Consider the following 19,617-nt stretch of genomic DNA (forward strand, 5'->3'; position numbering starts at 1 on the left):
GACAAAGAGGCGGTGGAGGGGGGAGGGGAGAAACAAGAGCCAAAGAGATCCCAGGGATATGCCATCACTTGCAGTCTGGGCAATGGCAGGACCGCACAAGAGCTCGGGTACTGGCACACAGTAGGTGTTCAACAAATCTTTGTTGCAGAGTAAATCAGTGTCATTGGTTGCCATTGCTTACAAAGTTTATTGAGTAACTTGCTTCCGAAGGAAGATTTATGGTGATCACAAGTTTGAGAACAAGAGGACAGGGATCTTTTGTTCATCTTTGGTTGACAGATTTGGTAAATTAAAGCTGTCTTTTGATGTGATGTGTGGCTACGTTATGGGTGTCTGGAATCATCAGACTGAAGATGAAGAGCCCAGTTCTGACACCTGTTGTTCCGTGTGAACGACAGGCAGGGACTACCCCTACGGGGTTACCTGTCATCTGCCTCTTTGATGGGAGAACACACAGTGAAGTGGTGGACCCGGAAGCCCCTTTTGGCTCTGTGATATGCCAGCCCCCAAGCAGAGATCTCTACACATATGTGCCCTTCCCCACCTCCAGACCCAGTTCATGAACACCAGTCTGGCATCATCTCCGGGGCTTGCACAGTTCCTGAGTGGTCTAACTGAACCCTCACTGCACCCTATCAAGCAGATACTATTTCCCCATATTTCACAAGAGAAGAGTGAGGCTCAGAAAAGTCACATAACCAGCTCCAAATCACACAGCTAATACAGATCTAAGCTGGATTTTGACTTAAAACCAAGACTCTGGTACCAAAGCCTTGATGCCTTTTCCAAATAAGAAACTGAAGTTCCTGGGAGCTCCTGGGAAACGAAGGCAAATGGCTCTGAATGAGGTTAGGCATTGTGTTCACAAGTGCTACTAACCGTGTGGGACACTGGTGTTCCATTCCAGCCCCACTATTTCTATCCCAGCTAGCCTCTTTCCGGCACTCCAGTAGGGGGCGCCATGATCTTCCCACAGATCTCTTCCAGGGCCCCCTCTCCTAACTCCCCCAGGGAAGCCCACAGCAACCTGTCCCTCAATATTTTGGCCATGCCTGAAATAAGAACTAAATTAAGCAGCACCTGGGTGACTCAGTCGGTTAAGCATCTGACTTCGCTTCAGGTCACGATCTCGCAGTTTGTGGGTATGAGCCCTGCATCAGGCTCTGTGCTGACAGCTCTGAGCCTGGAGCCTGCTTTGGATTCTGTGTCTCCTCCTCTCTCTGCCCCTTCCCTGCTCGTGCTCTTTCTCTCTCTCAATAATAAGTAAACATTAAAAAAAAATAATAAAAAGAAGTAAATTAAGTGCTAGAAATAATGAAGGGTTGGTGGTGAGCCCACCATCCTACCTACCTCATGAACCTTGGGTACATTGAGGCCTTGGGCTCGCTGGCCTGGCCTACCAACACTCACCTCTTTTGGCCTCAGTGCCTTGGCCAGGCTAGTAGTTAAGGCCTTTCTCACTTAATGGGGAAACCCGTTTTTTTCAGGAAGTCAGGAGAAGCCACAGTCATTAATAATGGAGATTGGGCACTAGAACAGGCCAAAAGTCATGAAGAGCTGGGAGACAAGAGCCCCTCCTGGTATATTAAAGCACACCGTACCCAACCATCTGCAGGACTTCTCACTTTGACACAGACACAACACAAATAAAAACCCAGATCACAGCAAACCGGTGACTATATTTTAATAAATCAAAGTCTGGAATCCTAAGCCTCAAACGATTCCTTAGGACACTCCAGGAAGGCAGACATTCATACGAGTGCAGATTCACTTATCACCGCATATATTTTTATGTGTACTAAGGTTCCATGTTGGCTGAGGGGAGGGGAGCAGAGCAGGGAAACTAAACTCCTAAGGTAAGACAGAGTTGAAGGCTGAGTGAGTTAATGGGAACTTTTCCAATGAAACTCCACGTTGCTACAAAATGTTTTGTTCTGATTTGCCATCACAGTAACCTGAAATACAGAAAACAAAGTCAATGACAGAAAGTTGGACCCAATGTTAAAGGTACATGGGGTATGTCAGGATGGCCTTAGGGCTCAGCTTTATTCAAATGTTTCTTGTAGGGTTACAGCTAGACGTGGCAGTAATTCATCTGTAATTCATTGGCATCCTTAAGGCTTTCTGAAATCCTTTGAATTTCTCCGGGGGCAAGAGAGAGGCGACAGCATAGGAGCTGCTGTTTTAAAGTTTTCCTTTTACGTGCCTTAAATTGCCTCACTGAATCTTTTCTTTAAAAAAATTTTTAGTGGGTTTTTTTGTTTTTTTTTTGAGAGAGAGAGAGAGACAGAGTGCAAGTTAGGGAGGGGCAGAGAGAGAGAGGGAGACACAGAATCTGAAGAAGCTCCAGCCTCCCAGCTGTCAGCACAGGGCTCAACATGGGGCTCAAACTCAACAACCATGAGATCATGACCTGAGCCAAAGTTGAAGGCTTAACTGACTGAGCCACCCAGGTGCCCCGCCTCACTGCATTTCAAAGGATTGGGAGCATATCCTCCTATCTCAGTAAGCGGAGGCCAAATCAGCCTGGCCTCAGTCACTCTGTGGGTGGTTCTATAGAATGTCCACCATGTCCTCTGTCATGTGTCAGCAGGCGGTTCTACAAGGAGGGTCGGGGTCACAGAACAACCATGGTTTGCATCCAACTCAATTACCTGTGGGAGGTTTGGGGCAACGGGTGTAATCTTTCATAGCCTGAGTTTTCTCATCTGTAGAATGTGGATCATGAGAGTATCTACTTCATGAGGTGTCTCTGAGGATTAAGTGACATAATTCAGGGAAAGGGCTTGGTGTGGGGCCTGGCTGTGGTGAGATCCTTTGCGCACCCTCCATTTAGGCTGCCCCCAGGGTAGAGCATCAAAATCTTATTTTTTAATGTGTTTGGTTTAGGTTCATATCTGTTTGGTGTGGCATGGGCCAGCTAGTTAGATGACTGATGGAGGAGTTCAGTTCTGTTCTCTTTTTCTACATGTTAACATTACCCTATTTGGATTTTGAAACTCAGTTTCCCGTGGGAGTGAGTGTCATTTCAAAATAGACTGCACACTTTCCTCCAAAATGTTACTGGTTTTTAAAGCAAGATCAGACAGGGGTAGTGCTCGCTTAGGCAGCACATATGCTAAAAAAAAAAGATCAGATAAGAGTAACATCTATAAAAAGATTCAACGATTGTTCTGGGGAATCTCAAAAAACATAAGTGAGGAAAACCAGCTAGTCAATTTCATGGCACTCTAGTTCCATATGAGAAAAAGAGCATTTGTTGAAATGGTTCTGTTTCAAACTTGCTATGGCGAGGTCTCTCTTTAACTTATAAAAGAATTGTTTTTATTTATTTTTGAGAGAGAGAGAGAGAGAGAGAGAGGCAGAGTGTGAGTGGGGAAGGGACAGAGAAAGAGGGAGACACAGAATCCGAAGCAGGCTCCAGGCTCTGAGCTGTCAGCACAGACCCCGACGCAGGGCTCAAACTCACGAGCCTTGAGATCACGACCTGAGCTGAAGTCGGATGCTTAGCCAACGGAGCCATCCAGGCACCCCTCTCTTTAACTTTGGCAGCAATGGCCATTATTTGCTGCCCGGCTCTTCACTGGGGCTACTGACTCCCTAAACAATGTTAATTTTGTCAAAATGGTTTTTTGGGCAGTGTAGCCACACAGACTAGGCCTAGGGTAGCAGATATAAAGGAAGAGCCTGTCCTCTGCAGTTTGATTTAATTAAAAGTGCCAGGGTTTTGGAAAAGGGCTTTTGCCCATCCCTCCTGAAACAGCCCCATGATAAGGCCAGTGAAAGATCTGGTCAAGAAGGACCAAACTGGGCCCAACAGAGCTCCTGAGACTCCGTTTTCTCTCGCTGGCAGAAGCACCGTATTTCACTGGCCTGTGGCCCAAACTCACTGCCCACTGACCCCTCAGGAGAGTGTGCGGTGCCCTGACCCTCACCCACTCACCGTTGTGAACGATCAGCCTGTACTGCCTGGCCAGGCACAGCTCATCCTGTCTCTGCCGCACGATTTTCTGCACGTCCGGGGGAAGGCCGTTGGGGTCGCGGGCAAACACGAAGGAGTAGCTGTCAGCGCAGGTGCCGTCAAGGTTCAGGAGACGGCAGGAGTACTGCACCGCGTAGGTGTCATAGTCGGTGTCGATGATCCAGTGGTCATCATCTGCAAGCCAGAAAGCCACACTGCCAGTGCCGCTCCCTCAGCCAACTCAGGTGCCAGGGAAACTGACGAGCAGGCTCAAGGAACTGGTGACTTCCTGAAACTGGTTTTATTTCATTAGGAAACAGGAGACTACAGAGAATTCTGATGGCTTTTACAAAGCTGGGAAAATGAGAAAGCCTTTGTTCTCCTTTGCAGAAAAGAACCCTAGAGTTGAGGGCGTGGGGGGCCGCGTTCACTTCAACGATTATCTCCCACCCTGACAATAAATGTGATTGTATCTATCCAAAGAACCACAGAGAATGTGGGCCCATCGAAAACCACAAAATAGACCTTTCTACTGGTGTCTTCTCCATCCATTTTCTAACAATGTCTGTGCCTTTGTGGCTGATGTCTTCTCGCTGCCCTGCTGCCCCCCGATCCACTGGAGGATGCCATTCTGATGATCCCCTTCACGGCTTTTCTGCTTCACCCTAATTCTGGCTTAGAAACCTGACATGCTTCTTCATGCTGGCAAAAGAGAGTAATTTTTGTGTTGAGGACACAAGGTGCCCACCCTCTGACATCACATATTCATTCTTAGAAGCTTGTATTTTTCAGATCTCCCCTGACAGAGGCAGAGCTGAGCCCTTCAAGAATTTAGATTTTGTTTAGCCCTAAGGCTGGGAGGTAATAAGCCATGAAGAAGTGTACACAAAGTGGTATAAATGTCAACAAAGGCAGGATAAGAAATAACATTAATAAGAATGTATGTTTGAGAGATTTGGACTGGGGAAACAACAATGAATATTGAGGTTTACCTGAATACCTTATATTTGGTAAAAAGTGCCACATCTCCAGGGTGCCTGGGTGGCTCAGTTGGTTAAGCATCCAACTCTTGATTTCAGTTCAGATCATGATCTCACAGTTCATGGGATCAAGCCCTGTGCTGGGCTCCATGCTGACAGCTCAGAGCCTGCTTGGGATTCTGTCTCTCCCTCTCTCTGCCTCTCCTGTGTGCACGGGCATGCTCTCTCTCTCTCAAGATACCTAAATAAACTTTTTAAAAAGGAACAAAATTTTAAAAACTTTTTTAAAAAGTGCCACATCTCTACTTAATTTAACATTCTCATTAACATGTAGCCATGGCTAGGACTTTCTGAGCAATTAATTATGCATCAGTCACTGTGTAAACAACTATTCCTCCCGTCTACCCAAAAGTCCACACTGTTATTCCTATTTTACAGATGAGGAAACTGAGGTACAGAGAAACTAAATAATTTACCCAAGATCACAAAGAGCAGGACAGAGCTGGAGCCCACAGGCCTAACATCTACACCACATTAATTCCAGGCAGTAGGTAACTTGGGGAAAGAGGGGACAAGAAACAAGAAACAAAAAGCCTCTGTGTCTCCACCTCCTTCCTGCCCAAGCCGTGAAGCAGGTGATGGTCCCTGTTCTATGTTGGTTCCATATGAGAGGAATGCAGAGGAACCTGGGTCCCCCGGCCTCAGAAAGCATAGGGGGACCTCTACTACCCACCTAAGCCACCTCAGGGTGTGCCTCTCGGCTCGGAGAACCCTGAGAGTGCCAGCTGAAGAGGGCTTCAGTGTGAATCCAGACCCACAGGACAGTGTGAATCCAGACCTGCAGGACAGCTTCAGTGTGAATCCAGACCCACAGTTCAGCTCACTCCAGGCTCTCCAGGAGGAACAGTGAGCCACTGCTGTACCTCCAGACTTTCCCACGGGACAGGGTCCGAGGCCACAGCTGAGGGTGCCCAGACACAGGAGCTGGGCCGGGAACAGAAGCCATGGGGCCGCCTGCTGGGCCTCACCCTGACCAGGGCCTTCCCTCACTGGCTCCCCAGCCTCTGGGCAAAGTCTTCTTCCTCTGCAAATGAAGTCATTTCTTCCCTGGTGATGGGGCTCAGTGTGTCTGTCAGAGGTGCCCCAGCGGCCAACCCCTCAGACACAAATGTGCTCTCCTTTGAAATGCTGCCCCAATTCGAGATCGAGGCAGCTGTCAGCTCAGCAAATCTGCAGCTTAATTTTGTTTTTCCAAGATTGTTGCCAGAATGTGAATTCTGACTTAAGAACTAAATAGTTTTCAATGCTTGGTTTTAAGAAAATTGACTACTGTTCTTGACTTTTTTTTTTAAAAAAAGGCCTAAGTTGGTTTGGTTTATCTCCAGGTTCTTTTTGGCTAAATAGTTCAAAGAAGAAGAATTTAAATCCTAACAATCCTTGCCAGATTCTCCCTCCTAAGGCAAGAGATGAACTGCCTGAGCGCCACTTGAAAGAATAAACTTGGTCCTCCAGCCTCCGCCCTCCCAGCAGCTGGGGGTGGGTCACCCTGTAGAGCCAGAATCCCCCAGACATTTCTGGATAGTAGCTGTCTGCATGCAACAGAGCTGGGGAGGGAGAGTGATCAAGGCAGCGGCCATATGGCCAGGAGCCCCCACAGCTGCCTCTATACTGTACCCACATGGACGGGTTTAGAGGTTTTAACTAAATGCCAGTCCAAAAAACAAAGAAAACACTCAGTAGACGGAGCTGTCTCGGTGACCTGGTTCCCTTGCAGATCTGTTGCTCAGTGCAGTGAGCCAGGAACAGGTCCCTTCAGCATCCTACACCTGTGTCCTCCCATCATCGAAAGTGAACACACAGGTGAAAAGCTCCCTCCAGTTCTCGGTCTAATAGTCCAGTAGAGCCGGATGGTGGGTGTGATGCTATTTCTAATTGCCCCCCCACCCCCCACCAAAGTCCAGCAGGCCCTGACAAAGTGAATGGAGTCTGAGACCTTGAAACCTGAGTAAGCAAAGATAATCTTTGGATTGAATTATCTAGAGCAGTTTCTCAAACTTCACTGTGCAGAAGGAGCATACCTAAGGACCATACCAAAACTGCCAACTCTGGGGCCCGACCCCAAGAGTTTCTGATTCAGAAAGTCTGGGTTTGAGCTCACAAGTCTGCACTTTTAACAAGCACCCAGCTGATCCAGACGTAGGTAGTCTGGGGACCCAGGTTTCAAGAACTGATGTACATAACATTGCTATGTAGCCTGCACAGGCTCCTTTACCAGCAGAGTGACAGACTTTATCTGGAAGACAGACAAAGGAGAGTCTTTGTCCAGGTCTTTCAGGAATGGTCCGAAACAATAATGACCAAAGCTGATATTTTCTGAGCACTCATTATGCATCAGGTTAAGCATTTTTCATGCATTACCTTAATTTGTCCTTCCAACAATCTTATGAAATAGGAACTATTCTTTATCCCCATTTCTGTTAAGGAAATCAAAGTTCAGAGAGGCTAGTCAATGGTAAAGCCTACATTCCACCGAGATCGGCTGATGATGGCATTCCTTAACCCCTGAGACGTCCTGTTTGCTGCTGGCAGAGCTGGGGCAGAAGGAGGCCAGGATAGAGCACGCCCAAGGCTGGGGCAGCAAGCCGTGTTAGAGTCTGCTGACACTGACACTTAATATTCAACTTGAGAGATTTACTGCATTTATTTTTAAAATAACATGACAACAAATTTAGCGAGCCTTTGTTCCTGAGCTATTTTCTCTGCATAAGTGTACCTCGTTTTAAACACATCTGTTTGGTGAAATGCAGCATGTGAAGAGGGGGAGAGACTAAGAACGCAGGTCACTCTCTGAGGCTTCAGACCCTCCTGACCAAGTCAGGGTTTAATACCAGACCAAGATCAAGGAAGAAAGAAATTGGCACAAGGAGAGATGGTAGAGTTTGTAAAAGCCCCCCCACCTCCCCAGGCCCCAAAGCATGGAAGGTAGAAACAGGAAGGTAGAAACAACAAATCATACGGTCTGTGGGACACTTAGAAAACACTGGGGCAGCTCATGCCCTGAGCAAAGAGGTATCACTAAGTGCCACTAAGTAGCCACGTGGCCCTGGGCTAGTCACTTCTCTAAAAGATACCTCAGTTTCTTCACTTGTAAAATGAGAGGCTTGAACTGATGGTCTCTGTGGGACCTCCCATCCCGTGCCCAGAAGATGAAATATAACTCATGCCTGGGGAGAAAACGAAGCACTAATAATCTACACTTGCAGAGAACACACATCTCAGGCATTTTTCTAACTTTCTGCAGGTCAACTCACTGCATCCACAGAAGACAACTCCATGAGGCAAGGGCTATGATCACCTCCTTTTGTAGAGGAGGAAACTGAGGCACTGACAAGATAAGGAACACACTTGAGTTCCCACAGGTAGTGGGTCGAGTTAGGATTTGAACTCAGGCAGTCTAACTTTTAAACCCTGCAGGCTCGGGGCGTCTGGGTGGCTCAGTCGGTTAAGCGTCCGACTTCAGCTCAGGTCATGATCTCACGGTCTGTGAGTTCGAGCCCCACGTCGGGCTCTGGGCTGATGGCTCAGAGCCTGGAGCCTGCTTCCCTCCCTCTTCTGTGTCTCCCTCTCTCTCTGCCCCTCCCCTGTTCATGCTCTGTCTCTCTGTCTCAAAAATAAATACACGTTAAAAAAAAAAAATTTAAACCCTGCATGCTTGACCACTATCCAGCACTGCTTCTTTCCTGAAAGGGAATCTCATAAGGAACTGAATTCCGAGCCTTCCATATTGTAGTCATCTCACTGAATATCTATAGCCATCGCTTTAAAGATTTTAAGTTTTTTTTGTTTTTGTGTTTTTGCCTCCAGATGAAATCCTAGGTAGAATCTCAACCTACCAGAGGTAAAAGCAAGACTAATCTGGTTTGGTAGCAAAGGAGGGGGTAGGACACAAGAGGCAACACCTCCTCATCGGATTCTCTCCCACTCTTCCCAAATGCACTACCAGCAGAATCCTAGTTCTTTCCAGAGTGGATCTCAAAATGCAACAGAGCATTATGTGTTCACGTTTACTAAAAATTAGTAATCTTGTACCCCCAGTATTGATTTTTGTAATTCATTACCAGAAACGCATATCTTTCACACTAAATGAATCACTCTAGAAAGTTTTGCTGCATTATTTAAAATACTTTTTTACTACTTACCTGGGAGTTGGAATCCCTGGCTTTTGACACTGGCTCCCACAAACTTGTATGACCGTGGGCAAATCAATACTTTCTCTTGGTCTCAGTTTATTCATCTGTATATTGAACCCCCTTTGTAGGGGTAACTCCCTAAGATCCCATGATATGTCCCCCTTGGCCTGCATTATTTCCTGGGTACCAAATGGCTTCCAGATGTGAAATTTAAGAGAAATGGAAAGAAAGTCAAAAAGGCAGGTAAATGTTGTGTTCTTATGATCAGCCTAGATTTTAGGATGTTTTTCTGAGTCTTCAACACCCTGTCTGTCCCCCATCTGAGTTTTGGTGCTTGGGAGAAAGCAGAGAGATCAGTGCCACCCAGAACACTGTGCCTGGCTCAGAATCTCAGCATCTGCAGGCAGGGCACCCTGGAGTCAGCCAACCCTATGCACAGTGCTCCCCACATCCTTGGATAAAGGTCTCCCAGCCTCTGCTGGGGCCCCAAGTAATCAAGCTGTCTCAGGGATTCAGCCCAATGAAATGGAGGAAATACAAAACCAGGGTGAATGGTGAGGTGGGATGGGTCTTGGGGAGGTGGGAAGTCTGAGCATGGAGAAGGCTACACACCTTGGCACAGTGGCTGGATAGGAAAATGGCAGAAGGAGGTCACCTAACAAGCCCAAAGTCCTTTTGAGCTTGGGCCAGGTTTTCTAAGCTGGAGGTAGGGAAAGTGGGCAGGGAGGGGGCCTGGTCAGTCCCAATCTCACCTCCCCAACCTCAGGCCCTGCTCAGGGTTCCTGCCACTTACAGACCATTCTTTCCAAGGGTGCGGCCGAAGAAGAAACTCGGCTATCTGGCCAGGTATGACCCCCCATCCCCTGAGATGGTCCTACTGAACTGACTACTCACTTCCTTTCTGGAGAAAGGACGCTACGCCCCAATACTTCATCTTGAACTTAGCAGAGTCCTCAGTGTCTGTGAAGGTGCCCACCATGTCTGCGCACACGTCCCAATTACTGCAAAAGCCAAAGAGATCCTGAGCCAGGCCAACAAAGGGCTTCCTCCCACCATCCCACCCGGAGGCTACCCCCCCCCACCCCCCCCCCCCCCCCCCCCGCCCTCCCTAGTCAGGGTTGGGTGCTCAGCTGGAGATGGGGGGCTGAGGGAGGCTCTGACTTCAAAAGACGGACTCGGCCCTTGGCCGTGGCGCTCATCTGGCCATTCTCATCCACAGAGAACTCGGCGACGATGTTGTCCTGCAGAAAGAGGCCCTCGGGGTCCTTCTTGGCCATGGCGTACCAGGTCCCGGAGAACTGCGAAAGAGGCGAGTGCGGGGTTTGGAGGCTCTGCGTGCAGGGCCGGCCTCCGGGAAGGGAGAACGCGGGGCACCGGGGACCGCCCGGCAGATACCTACCCGAGCCTTGTCGAAGTTCTCCTTCACTCGGAAGCTGCTCACCCGGCAGTCGCGTTCCGCCCGGGCGCTGCCCAGCGCGGCCAGAAGCACCAGCGCCCACACCCACGCCATCGTGCCCAGAAGTCCGTCCTGCGGGTACCGCGCGCCGTGAGCGCCCGCCCGCGACCCCCGGGCCCTGCCCGCCACCCCCGCCCGCGACCCCCGGCCCTGTCCGCCCGCCAGCCGGCGACCCCCGGCCGGCTCGCAGCCCCCGGCCCCCGCCCCGCCGCCGCTCACCGCCCGGAGCTGCGCGCAAGCCTGGTGGCGGCGTGGTGCGCGTGGAGCCAGGGAGACGAGCGCGCCGCAGGGGCCGCCCGGGCGCTTTATAGCCCCGGCGGGAGGGGGGGTCGCGCTTTCGTAACGGCCGGGGGTGAAAGACCGAGGGGAGGCGCCGGGCCGGCCGGCCAGCACTTGCATAACGCGACCTGACTCACCGCCGCCCGGGGCAGGGAGGGTCCCTTTGGGCGGGAGCCTCACCTCCGGGGCCGCCGCGGGCGGTAGAGCTGCCGCGCGGGGTGGCCTCGGCCGAGCCGCGGATACAAGCCCTGGCCTGGTCACCCGGCACTCGTGCCAGCGACCGCCAGCTGCGGCCTGGGGTGGCCTCGGGGCCCGGTGGCTCTGGCTGCAGGCGCAGGTCGGCCTGGCGGGAAGACCGTGGCCTCTCCCAGGGGGAGGGGGGACCCCGGGATGCTGGCCGGTGCCTCGGCGCCCGCGCCCCGGGCCCGTGCCAGATTGGCCTCTCTAACCTCCGACGGCCAGTTGTGCAGGGGGTTGGGGATATTTCGGCCAAGGAGCTTTTCATTTTATAAAGGACGTATTTTACTCTCTTTCGGGAGAGTTGTGGTACTTTCTGGGTCAATATTTGTTCTTTAGTTTCAACATCTTTAGAAGCATTAAAATCCTCCCTGTTAAATATTCTCCAGAAACGAACCCTGGTCAGAGCAGGAAATACTTGAGCAACCTCGGTGGTCGCCTACTTACTCTGTGGCACTTCGCTCAAACCGCTTTGAAACACGTCTACCAATTGTTTATGATGCAATTTTATTTCAAAGCCATAGTGGAATTTTGTTTTGTCTTCAAAATACCTAAGGTGGGTTCGCTGAAGAGTGGACAGGAGCTGGGAGGCGAACAAAATTCTATGGTCAATTGAGGCAAAATGCTGTGATTCGTTACGCTATTTTGCCTACCTGATGGTACCATTTACTGACCATGTTTTTGTCGTATCTTTCAAAGTTAGCGTTCCTCGCATTGGTCAAAGAAGTCAGAGGATGCAGCATTTGATTGAATGAGAGTTAGTGGTGTGTCGAAGAAGCAGGCGCCTTCCTAGAACTCTCTGGACATCCACCTGCCTGGTTCTCTGCTTCCACCTGCCACCTTGCCCTCCATCCCTGCCTCCTCCCCCAACTTGACTCTTTAGGGTGTCTCTGGAGAGCCAATGATGATGCATTTAACTCCTTACTGCCCCAGAGGGAGGAAAGCCCTGTTCTGGCCAACCGGCTACTTAGGAGATATTCTGGTTAGGCCAGTTTTATCACAGGACGAATCATCCCAAATAGCTCAAATAAGAGCTGCCCCTGCAGGGCCCATGTGGGGGGAGGTACACGTGGCAGTGTATGTGCACCCTGGGTGGGAAATGATTTTTGGGCATCTTTCTCCTGTCCAATCAGTGCTTGGACCCCCTCCTCAACATTCCAGAGTCAAGCCCTTCCAGCTTCTTCTCCAACAGGTCCAGTGATGGAGGGAGAGCTCTTGGCCGAGTGTAACTGCCCTTGGATGGTTATTACTACCAGAAAAGTTCTCCCGGGAACCGCATCCCTTTCATCTGTTTCCCCTAGAACATGTGCTGGCGGTCCTTGCACACGCTACGTGCTGAATAAATGCAGGGAATTTCAGCGCACTGTATGGTGATTGTTTCTGCAACATGTTTTTTTCATGTGTTAGATGTGTAAAGGTGCTGTAACTGTTCCTTCTCCTCTCTCTCTTTTATTGATCTGTCATGAACCTTGGTGTCCCAGATACCAGCAAAGAAAAACAGTTTATTTTGGCATTCTCTCTCAAATTTCTTCCTGACTGCAAATAGGTGAATACAGGTCAACTGATGTTTTTAACATCGGTACTTTGAAATTTGTCCTCATAAAGTAATTTTTTTCAAATATACGTGTATCTATATAATAAAAACAGGAAAAGATGTTCATGGTGATTACCTCTGTGTGATAGGAATAAGGACATTTGAAGGTTGTTTTGGTTTTGTTTTTTGATTTGTACCTTTTTGTACTTTCCAAAGTTTCCTAGAGTGAAAATGTTCAATCAGAAAACAAAACAAATACTCTCATTACAAACATTTTTCTCCCTCCCCCCGGAAGTAAAGTTATGTTTTAAATTATGGATCATAGATGATATACACAAAAGTTCATTTGCTGCCATACTTCATGGAAAAGGCAGACCATGAGGCTTTCATCTTGGTATCTGCCCCTCCCCCAACTTTTCCATGAGATTTATTAAGAGACTTTCACTTAGTAGGTACTCACTTAACAGACCTTGACTTCATTTGTTTTATTGAAATGAATCACTTTAGGTAGGCTTCATAAAAGATTTATTTAAAAAGACTTGGCCAGAGGTCATTCTTTCTACAGTATAATTTCTCAGGATTCAGCGCTTATCGCAGAGGTGCGAGCTAGTCTTCCAGCAAAAAATGTGCATTCCTCTTCCATGGTGGAGAGTTGTGGAGAAGAGACTTTTTTGCCAGAAGGCACCTCCCCACTTCCTGTAGCTCCATAAAGCCACATGCCTAAGTCTGGTGGATGGAATGTGGACAAAAGTGCTGTGTGTCAGTCCCAGACAGGGCTTGTAAAAGCTGCCTGTCCAATCATCCGTGCCGTCTCTCTTCCCTCATCTGCCAGCTGGCAGAGACGCCACAACCCGGGACCCCACCAGTGACTAACTTTTTGTGAATGAAAAATAAACTTCCGTTGGGTTAAGCTGCTGAGATTTGGGGGGTTTACCTGTAACAGAATAGTGTAACCTTAATGAATACAGCAACAAGCAAGTCACTAGCTCCTAGGAAATATGGAAAGATGTTTTACCATAATTGAAAGAAAAGCTAAGGCAAAGAACTTTATGTCCTTACCCTCGTAACAATTAAGCATTTCAAACCAACTCCATTTCATGCAAACTGACATTTACATCCACATCCTGACAGAAAGGCCAAGGAAAATGAAAAACAAGGAAATTGGGTAGCATTTATCTTCCGACTACATTTAAAAGATGCCAAAATAATTGGTGGGAAAATGAAAAGATTACTTATTCGGCCAACTTTTTCAGGTGCAAAGGGTCAAACTGATTTTTTCAACAGGTTTCTTTTCAGTGGTTACAAAGTCCTCAGTCAGTGTCCTCAATTTAGGTGAAAATAACATGGATCCCACCAAGTGAATTATTCCTGAGACACCTGGTCCCACCCATCAATTCGGTGTGTACAGAGATTCCTGTGAGCAGATGTGTAAGGTGAAAGGAGCCCTTTGCACTTGGCTGCCAGGATGTAACTGAAATCCCTGCCTTTGGGGGGTGCCTTTTGGTGATGACCAATAGTGGGAACAGAGAACCTGGCTGAGGTGGAACTGAAGAGTGTATTCAGTATAATGATCTGAAACGTACTTGGTTAATCCAGGGTATTGTTGCTAGTTTTGTGTGGGTGCTTCAATCTCATGTGCATATGATTTGGCTATTATATAAGCACTGCTTCCTGTAGAAATAAGTCAACTGCAGTAGAAAATGTTAGCAACAATAGAAGTATTACATCTGTTTATTAGTATAGTATACTACTGAGAAACGCAAACTTGTTAAGCAGAAAGTTTAAGGAAGTGAAACCATTCTTTTGTACATCTGTAGGCTTTTAAAAGAGTTCCTGGAATTTTTATTTAACTTTTTTTAAATTGGTGTTTAATAACATTTTCATATATATGTGTGTGTGTGTGTGTGTGTGTGTGTAATTCCTTAAAGGAAGTGTCTTTGTATATTCCCCTACAGCAGCTAGTATGATGTCTTGTGTACCAGTGGGTACACTTTTTCATTTAATCCTATTTAAACTGGCAGTTTGGGGTTAGGTCACTGTCCTTACTAGCTGTGTGACCTTGAGCTAGTTAACTTAATTTCTCTGTGCTTCAATTTCTCGCCTGTAAAATACAGACAATCACAGTACCTACCTCCTTAAGTTCTTGTAAGAATTAAATGAGTTAATATATGTAAGGGTCTTAGAAGAGTACCTGGCACCGATTATATATTGTAATGTTAGCTATTCTTATGATCACTTTTTTATTGTCAATACCTTGCGGCTTATATTTCTAAAATTATTCTGAGTAAGTGGAATGTTGCTTTCACATTGACCTAGTTGCTGCTTCAGAGATGTTTTATCTAAATAAATGATAATTAATGTCTGTAATATCTTAGAAATGTTGACATAAAAATTAAACAGTGAAGTTCAACAAAGTCGACAAGTATTGTGTAGTATTAAAACCTCAGGGGTGCCTGCGTGGCTCAGTCAGTTAAGTGTCTGACTCTTGATTTCGGCTCATGTCATGATCTCACCGCTTGTGAGTTCGAGCCCCACATCAGGCTTTGTGCTGACAGTGCAGAGCCTGCTTGGGATTCGCTCTCTGTCTGCCCCTCCCCCCGCCTCAAAAATAAAATAAGCATTTAAAAAATTTTTTAATTCATTCTAAGTAGTATGTTTGGTGATTTAAAAAAATATTGTTATTTTCTTACATTTGTTTTTTTCAGTGCCTTGTACTGAGCAGCCAATAAGTAACACAAAGTTCTTGTCAGCACTGGCCAGGGACTCTGCAGGAACCACCCTGACCAAGAAGGGCAGTGGAGACAATAGGACTTGGTCAAAGACAGGAGGAGAGAGATAGGCAGGCTTTCAGAATTTCCCTTAAAAAAAAACTTTGTATAAAATGCCATGCAGTACTCAAAGTAGTCCCCAGTGACCCCTCTTTCCTTGCTTGCTTTTTTCTTAAGTTTACTTATTTTGAGTTGGGGGGAAGGGAAGGGCAGAGAGAGAGGGAGAGAGAGAAACCCAAGCAGGCTCTGCATTGTCAGCACAGAGCCCAACACGGGGCTCGATCTCACGAACTGTGAGATCATGACCTGAGCTGAAATCAAGAGTCGGACATTTAACTGACAGCCCTTCAGGTGCCCCTCACTTGCTTTTTCTAACTTAAACAATTGCCTGCTCTTGTCAATTGATGCCTAGAATTGGTCTCACAGTTTTTCATTCCCAAGCAACCTCACCCATAGCCTATGAAAATAACCTTAAAAATTTTGTTTTTTGGGGTGCCTGGGTGGCTCAGTTGGCTAAGCCTCAGACTTTGGCCTAGGTCATGATCTCGTGGTTTGTGAGTTTCAGTCCCATGTTGGGATCTATGCTGACCACTCAGAGCCTGGAGCCTGTTTTGGATTCTGTGTCTCTCTCTCTGTCCCTCCCTGCTCACACTCTTGCTTTCTCTCAAAACCAAGTAAACATTAAAAAAATTTTTTTTAACTCTACGAAAGCATGAATTTATTACACAAATTATATATGTTCATTATAGACACTTGAGAAAAATCATATAGGCAAAAAAAAGAAGTTTAATGTGATAAATCCCATCGCTTTGAAATAATCACCGTTACCATGCTGGTATACACACCTCCATGTATGTGTATATAAGTGGAATTGTATGGCAAAACTATCTTGCAGTTTACTACATATCGTAAATACTTCTTCATATCAATAAACAGGCCTTTACAGTAGGGTTATTAATAAATGTAGTTTCTGTTCTGTGGATACAATGCCATTTACTTACTCAAACTCCTATTGTTGAATATCTATTTTTGATCTTTTATATTTGTACTTTTCATGAACACCCTTGTCACAACATTAATCACATACAATCTTAATTATTTTTGCAAGATAAATTCATAAAAGCAGAATTGCAGGGTCAAAGCCTATACACATTTTTAGAGTATTTGATAATGAACAAAATGCAATAAAGCTGCTTAATCTGTATCCCTATGTCCAGTATTTCTTTCCTCCACCTCATCTTTCTAAGCACTACTAGATTAGATTTGTGGAAAAGTACCCTCATAATGTTTTTTCCTGCCCCCCAAACTTACCAGGGTTCAAAATCCTCAGCCTCATCTCTGAGACTCCTGTAATCTGAGCCCAACCTGCCTTTTCATATTCAGCTCTCACTCTTCCCCGTTACTCTACATCCCATGCTATTGCTCCTGTTGTGACTACCATCTGGAACACACTTGATTTCCTCCCCATCTCCACCCATTAATCCCTTTTCTGAACTCTCATAGCCGTACGTACGTACCTCATTTCTGGCATTTATCATGCTCTGTTCCATGTCTTACAACTCTTTATGTATTACTTTTAACTCCCGTATTATACCACAAGAGTGTGTGAAATTGGGATCAAGACTTACTTGTTGCCTGCATCCCCCCTGAGTAGAAGTGTAACAGTCAGGATTGATTTGGATGTGCTGCAGTAACAAATAGCCCTCATCTCTCAGAGCTAAAAACAAAAAAGGTTTATTTTTCACTCATGCTACATACACGTCCCATCTCAGGTCAGCAGGAGGCTCTGTTCCAGGACATCCTCACTTGGAATCAGGAGGCCCCTCCAGCTGGAACTGATGTGGCAGCAGGAAAATGGAGAGTAGAGGGTCCTAAGCTGGCAATTAATTGTTCTTACCTGAAAGAGACATTTCTGCCCACAACCCATAGGCAAAGTTGATCACGTGGCCCTATAGGGGAGGAGGGCAGGAAAGAATAACCTCATATAACGAGGAGGAGGAGAGAATAAGAAGAGGGGGAACATGAAGTCTCTACCACGGAGGCTAATATGGTGGCTTGTGATGGACAATCAATAGACATGTTGAAAGAATGAGCAAATCACAAATCAGGAGTAATTATAAAAGCAAAAATAAAGAATGGTAGCAATAATAGAATGTGTTTCATTTTTAAATTAATTTTTATTTTTATAAGTAGAGGAATGTTAACATCTGTGGGTATTTCGTTTTTCCTATTAAGTATGTATCTGCATATGGAATATAGATATGTGTTTTTTCCTCTCTGCTTATGAGGGAAGGATGGAACTAGGGAACTGTGAGTACACAACATACTTTTGGTAAAAGTTGGAGCTGTGCCATAGGCACACAAAAGAACTAGGTAGTGTTATGCCCAGAATCTGTGATTCCCAAAGACCACCAGGGAGCCAAGTCTGATGCAAAAGCAAAGAGCCTTTATTCGAGCTAGCTCGAGCTCCATCCCCTACCTGCCCCGACACAGCAGTGAGATACGGGAGAGAGCGAGCGGGTTTCAAGAGCACAAAGGTTTTATAGGGATCATGGCCTTAGCCGATTGGCTGGGGAAGGGTCGTGGCCTCAGCCAATTGGCTGGGGGAGGATAGAACAATGGCTGCCAAGGTGTGGTCCCAGATCAGCAATTATCAGCGTCACCTGGAACTTGTTAAAAATGCAAATGTTGGGCCTCGTGGTCACATACCCACTGAATCAGAAACTCTGGGGGTGGGGCTCAGCAATCTATGTTTGAACATGTCTTCCAGGAGATTCTGATGCATCTGAAGTTTAAGAACCACTGTGTCTGAGGGTCTCTAACATGTTTGGCCTCAGTGTATACAGAACGTTTCTCACTGGTCACCTATTAACCATTGGCTGTCAGCCTTGCTGTGCTATATAAATACCTAGCACCAAACACCATCCCCAGAGACTCTGATTTAATTGGTTTGGGGAGGGGTAAAAATGCTCCCAGGTCATTCTAAGCCTGGACAGGGTTGAGGGCTCCTGCCTCTGGCCCCTACCTGAAAGAAGCCCTCCCTCTTCTACTCACATTTTCCATGCCTCTCACACTCCCCTTCCTCCCACCTTAGACTTTGGAAGAATGCATCAATTGATAGCCTGCTTTCTTAGAAAACATAAGTTACTCAAGGGGAGGAGGCGTGGCCTGAGGTTTGAGCGGGAACTTCTTTCTGAGGCCATGTCGGGGACATAGTTACTAGTCGGCCAGCCTAGGTCTGCTCTTTCAGTAGGAAGTGTCCAAACTGTGAGAAGGTGATGGTCCCATGAGAGGGGCGGGCTGACTCAGCTCCTTTCTCTTCAGAGGTAAACCCCTGCATTACTCTGATTATAATGAGATGCTAATAGGATGTTGAAGTAAACAGCACTCTGAGGACGACTCTCCTGAGACTAGGCAGAGGAGGACAGAAGGTGTGTGCTCTGCAGGGCCCCTCGAGGTAGCAAGTGAAGTCCATGAGAAGCCAATAGCTCAACAAGTGCCAGTCTGAGTTGGGTTCTTCTGCGAAAACCATGTTCCAACCAGGACCCTCTCATTTCCTGACGTAGAACCTGTGACCTCAGTGGATGTGTTTTCCTTTTTTGGTAAGACTGTTATCACTCTATCAAGGTAAGCTTTAAGTTTAGCACAGTAAATGAAACGCACAGGGTTGCTATCTTTGAAGTAGACTTAAATGTGGGTCTAACGGTAACTTCTAGAGTCACTGTAACATGGGGGCTCACTCAAGAGAACCTGTTACAAAGTTTATAGTTTTTTTTAAATGCTTAAAAGACCTTGGCTACCTTTGAAATCAGCATTTAAGTATTCAAGGAAATTGGGGGCGGCTGGGTGGCTCAGTCAGTTGAGAATCCAACTCTTGGTTTCAGCTCAGGTCATGATCCCAGGGTTGTGAGATTAAGTCCCGAGTCAGGCTCCAACCTGGGCGTGGAGGCTTCTTAAGATTCTCTCTCTCCCTCTGCCCCCTCCCCTCCTTGTGATGAGTTCTCTCTCTTTCTCTCTCTCTCTAAAAAGAAAAAAAGAAAATTCAAGGAAATCAGTTCATGAAATATGTTGTTTGACTTATTAGTTGTATAACAGTGTTTAAATATTTGGGAAAGTGTGCTTAATGGATGTAAAAGTTTAATAAACTGAACATTAAGCCAAACTAAGTAGTACTACGTGTTTTTCCACGCACAACCCCACCCCCCACACCCC

General features: G+C 46.7%; 1 protein-coding gene and 2 long non-coding RNA genes across 3 annotated transcripts; 1 reads left to right on the forward strand and 2 right to left on the reverse strand.

Moving 5' to 3' along the window:
• Positions 1 to 1,659: 1,659 nt before the first annotated feature.
• RBP4 (retinol binding protein 4) lies at positions 1,660 to 10,962 on the reverse strand. Its single transcript, XM_086680395.1, has 6 exons — positions 10,807 to 10,962; positions 10,531 to 10,659; positions 10,293 to 10,429; positions 10,026 to 10,132; positions 3,944 to 4,156; positions 1,660 to 1,955 (listed from the first exon to the last, which is right to left on the reverse strand). The coding sequence occupies exons 2-6, from the start codon at positions 10,639 to 10,641 to the stop codon at positions 1,918 to 1,920; spliced, it is 606 nt and encodes a 201-aa protein (XP_086536521.1). The 5' UTR covers positions 10,642 to 10,659; positions 10,807 to 10,962; the 3' UTR covers positions 1,660 to 1,917.
• Positions 4,244 to 8,538, reverse strand: LOC147576085 (uncharacterized). Its single transcript, XR_015241743.1, has 2 exons — positions 5,810 to 8,538; positions 4,244 to 5,779 (listed from the first exon to the last, which is right to left on the reverse strand). It is a non-coding gene; the product is annotated as an uncharacterized LOC147576085 (long non-coding RNA).
• On the forward strand, positions 10,824 to 12,758 carry LOC147576086 (uncharacterized). The gene is made up of 2 exons (XR_015241744.1): positions 10,824 to 11,659; positions 11,803 to 12,758. It is a non-coding gene; the product is annotated as an uncharacterized LOC147576086 (long non-coding RNA).
• The last annotated feature ends 6,859 nt before the right edge of the window (positions 12,759 to 19,617 follow it).

The sequence above is a fragment of the Puma concolor genome, chromosome D2 (assembly GCF_028749965.1).
Source record: "Puma concolor isolate L17-30 chromosome D2, mPumCon1.1.hap2, whole genome shotgun sequence".
NCBI lineage: Eukaryota > Metazoa > Chordata > Mammalia > Carnivora > Felidae > Puma > Puma concolor.

Bases quoted from the DNA above. Each gene is read 5' to 3' on its own strand.
- RBP4 (XM_086680395.1), bottom strand. From the start codon at position 10,641: ATGGCGTGGGTGTGGGCGCTGGTGCTTCTGGCCGCGCTGGGCAGCGCC. The intron at 10,430-10,530 runs GTAGGTATCTGC...CCTCTTTCGCAG, and splicing joins AGAACTTCGACAAGGCTCGG to TTCTCCGGGACCTGGTACGC. The intron at 10,133-10,292 runs GTCAGAGCCTCC...TGGCTTTTGCAG, and splicing joins GGCCGAGTCCGTCTTTTGAA to TAATTGGGACGTGTGCGCAG.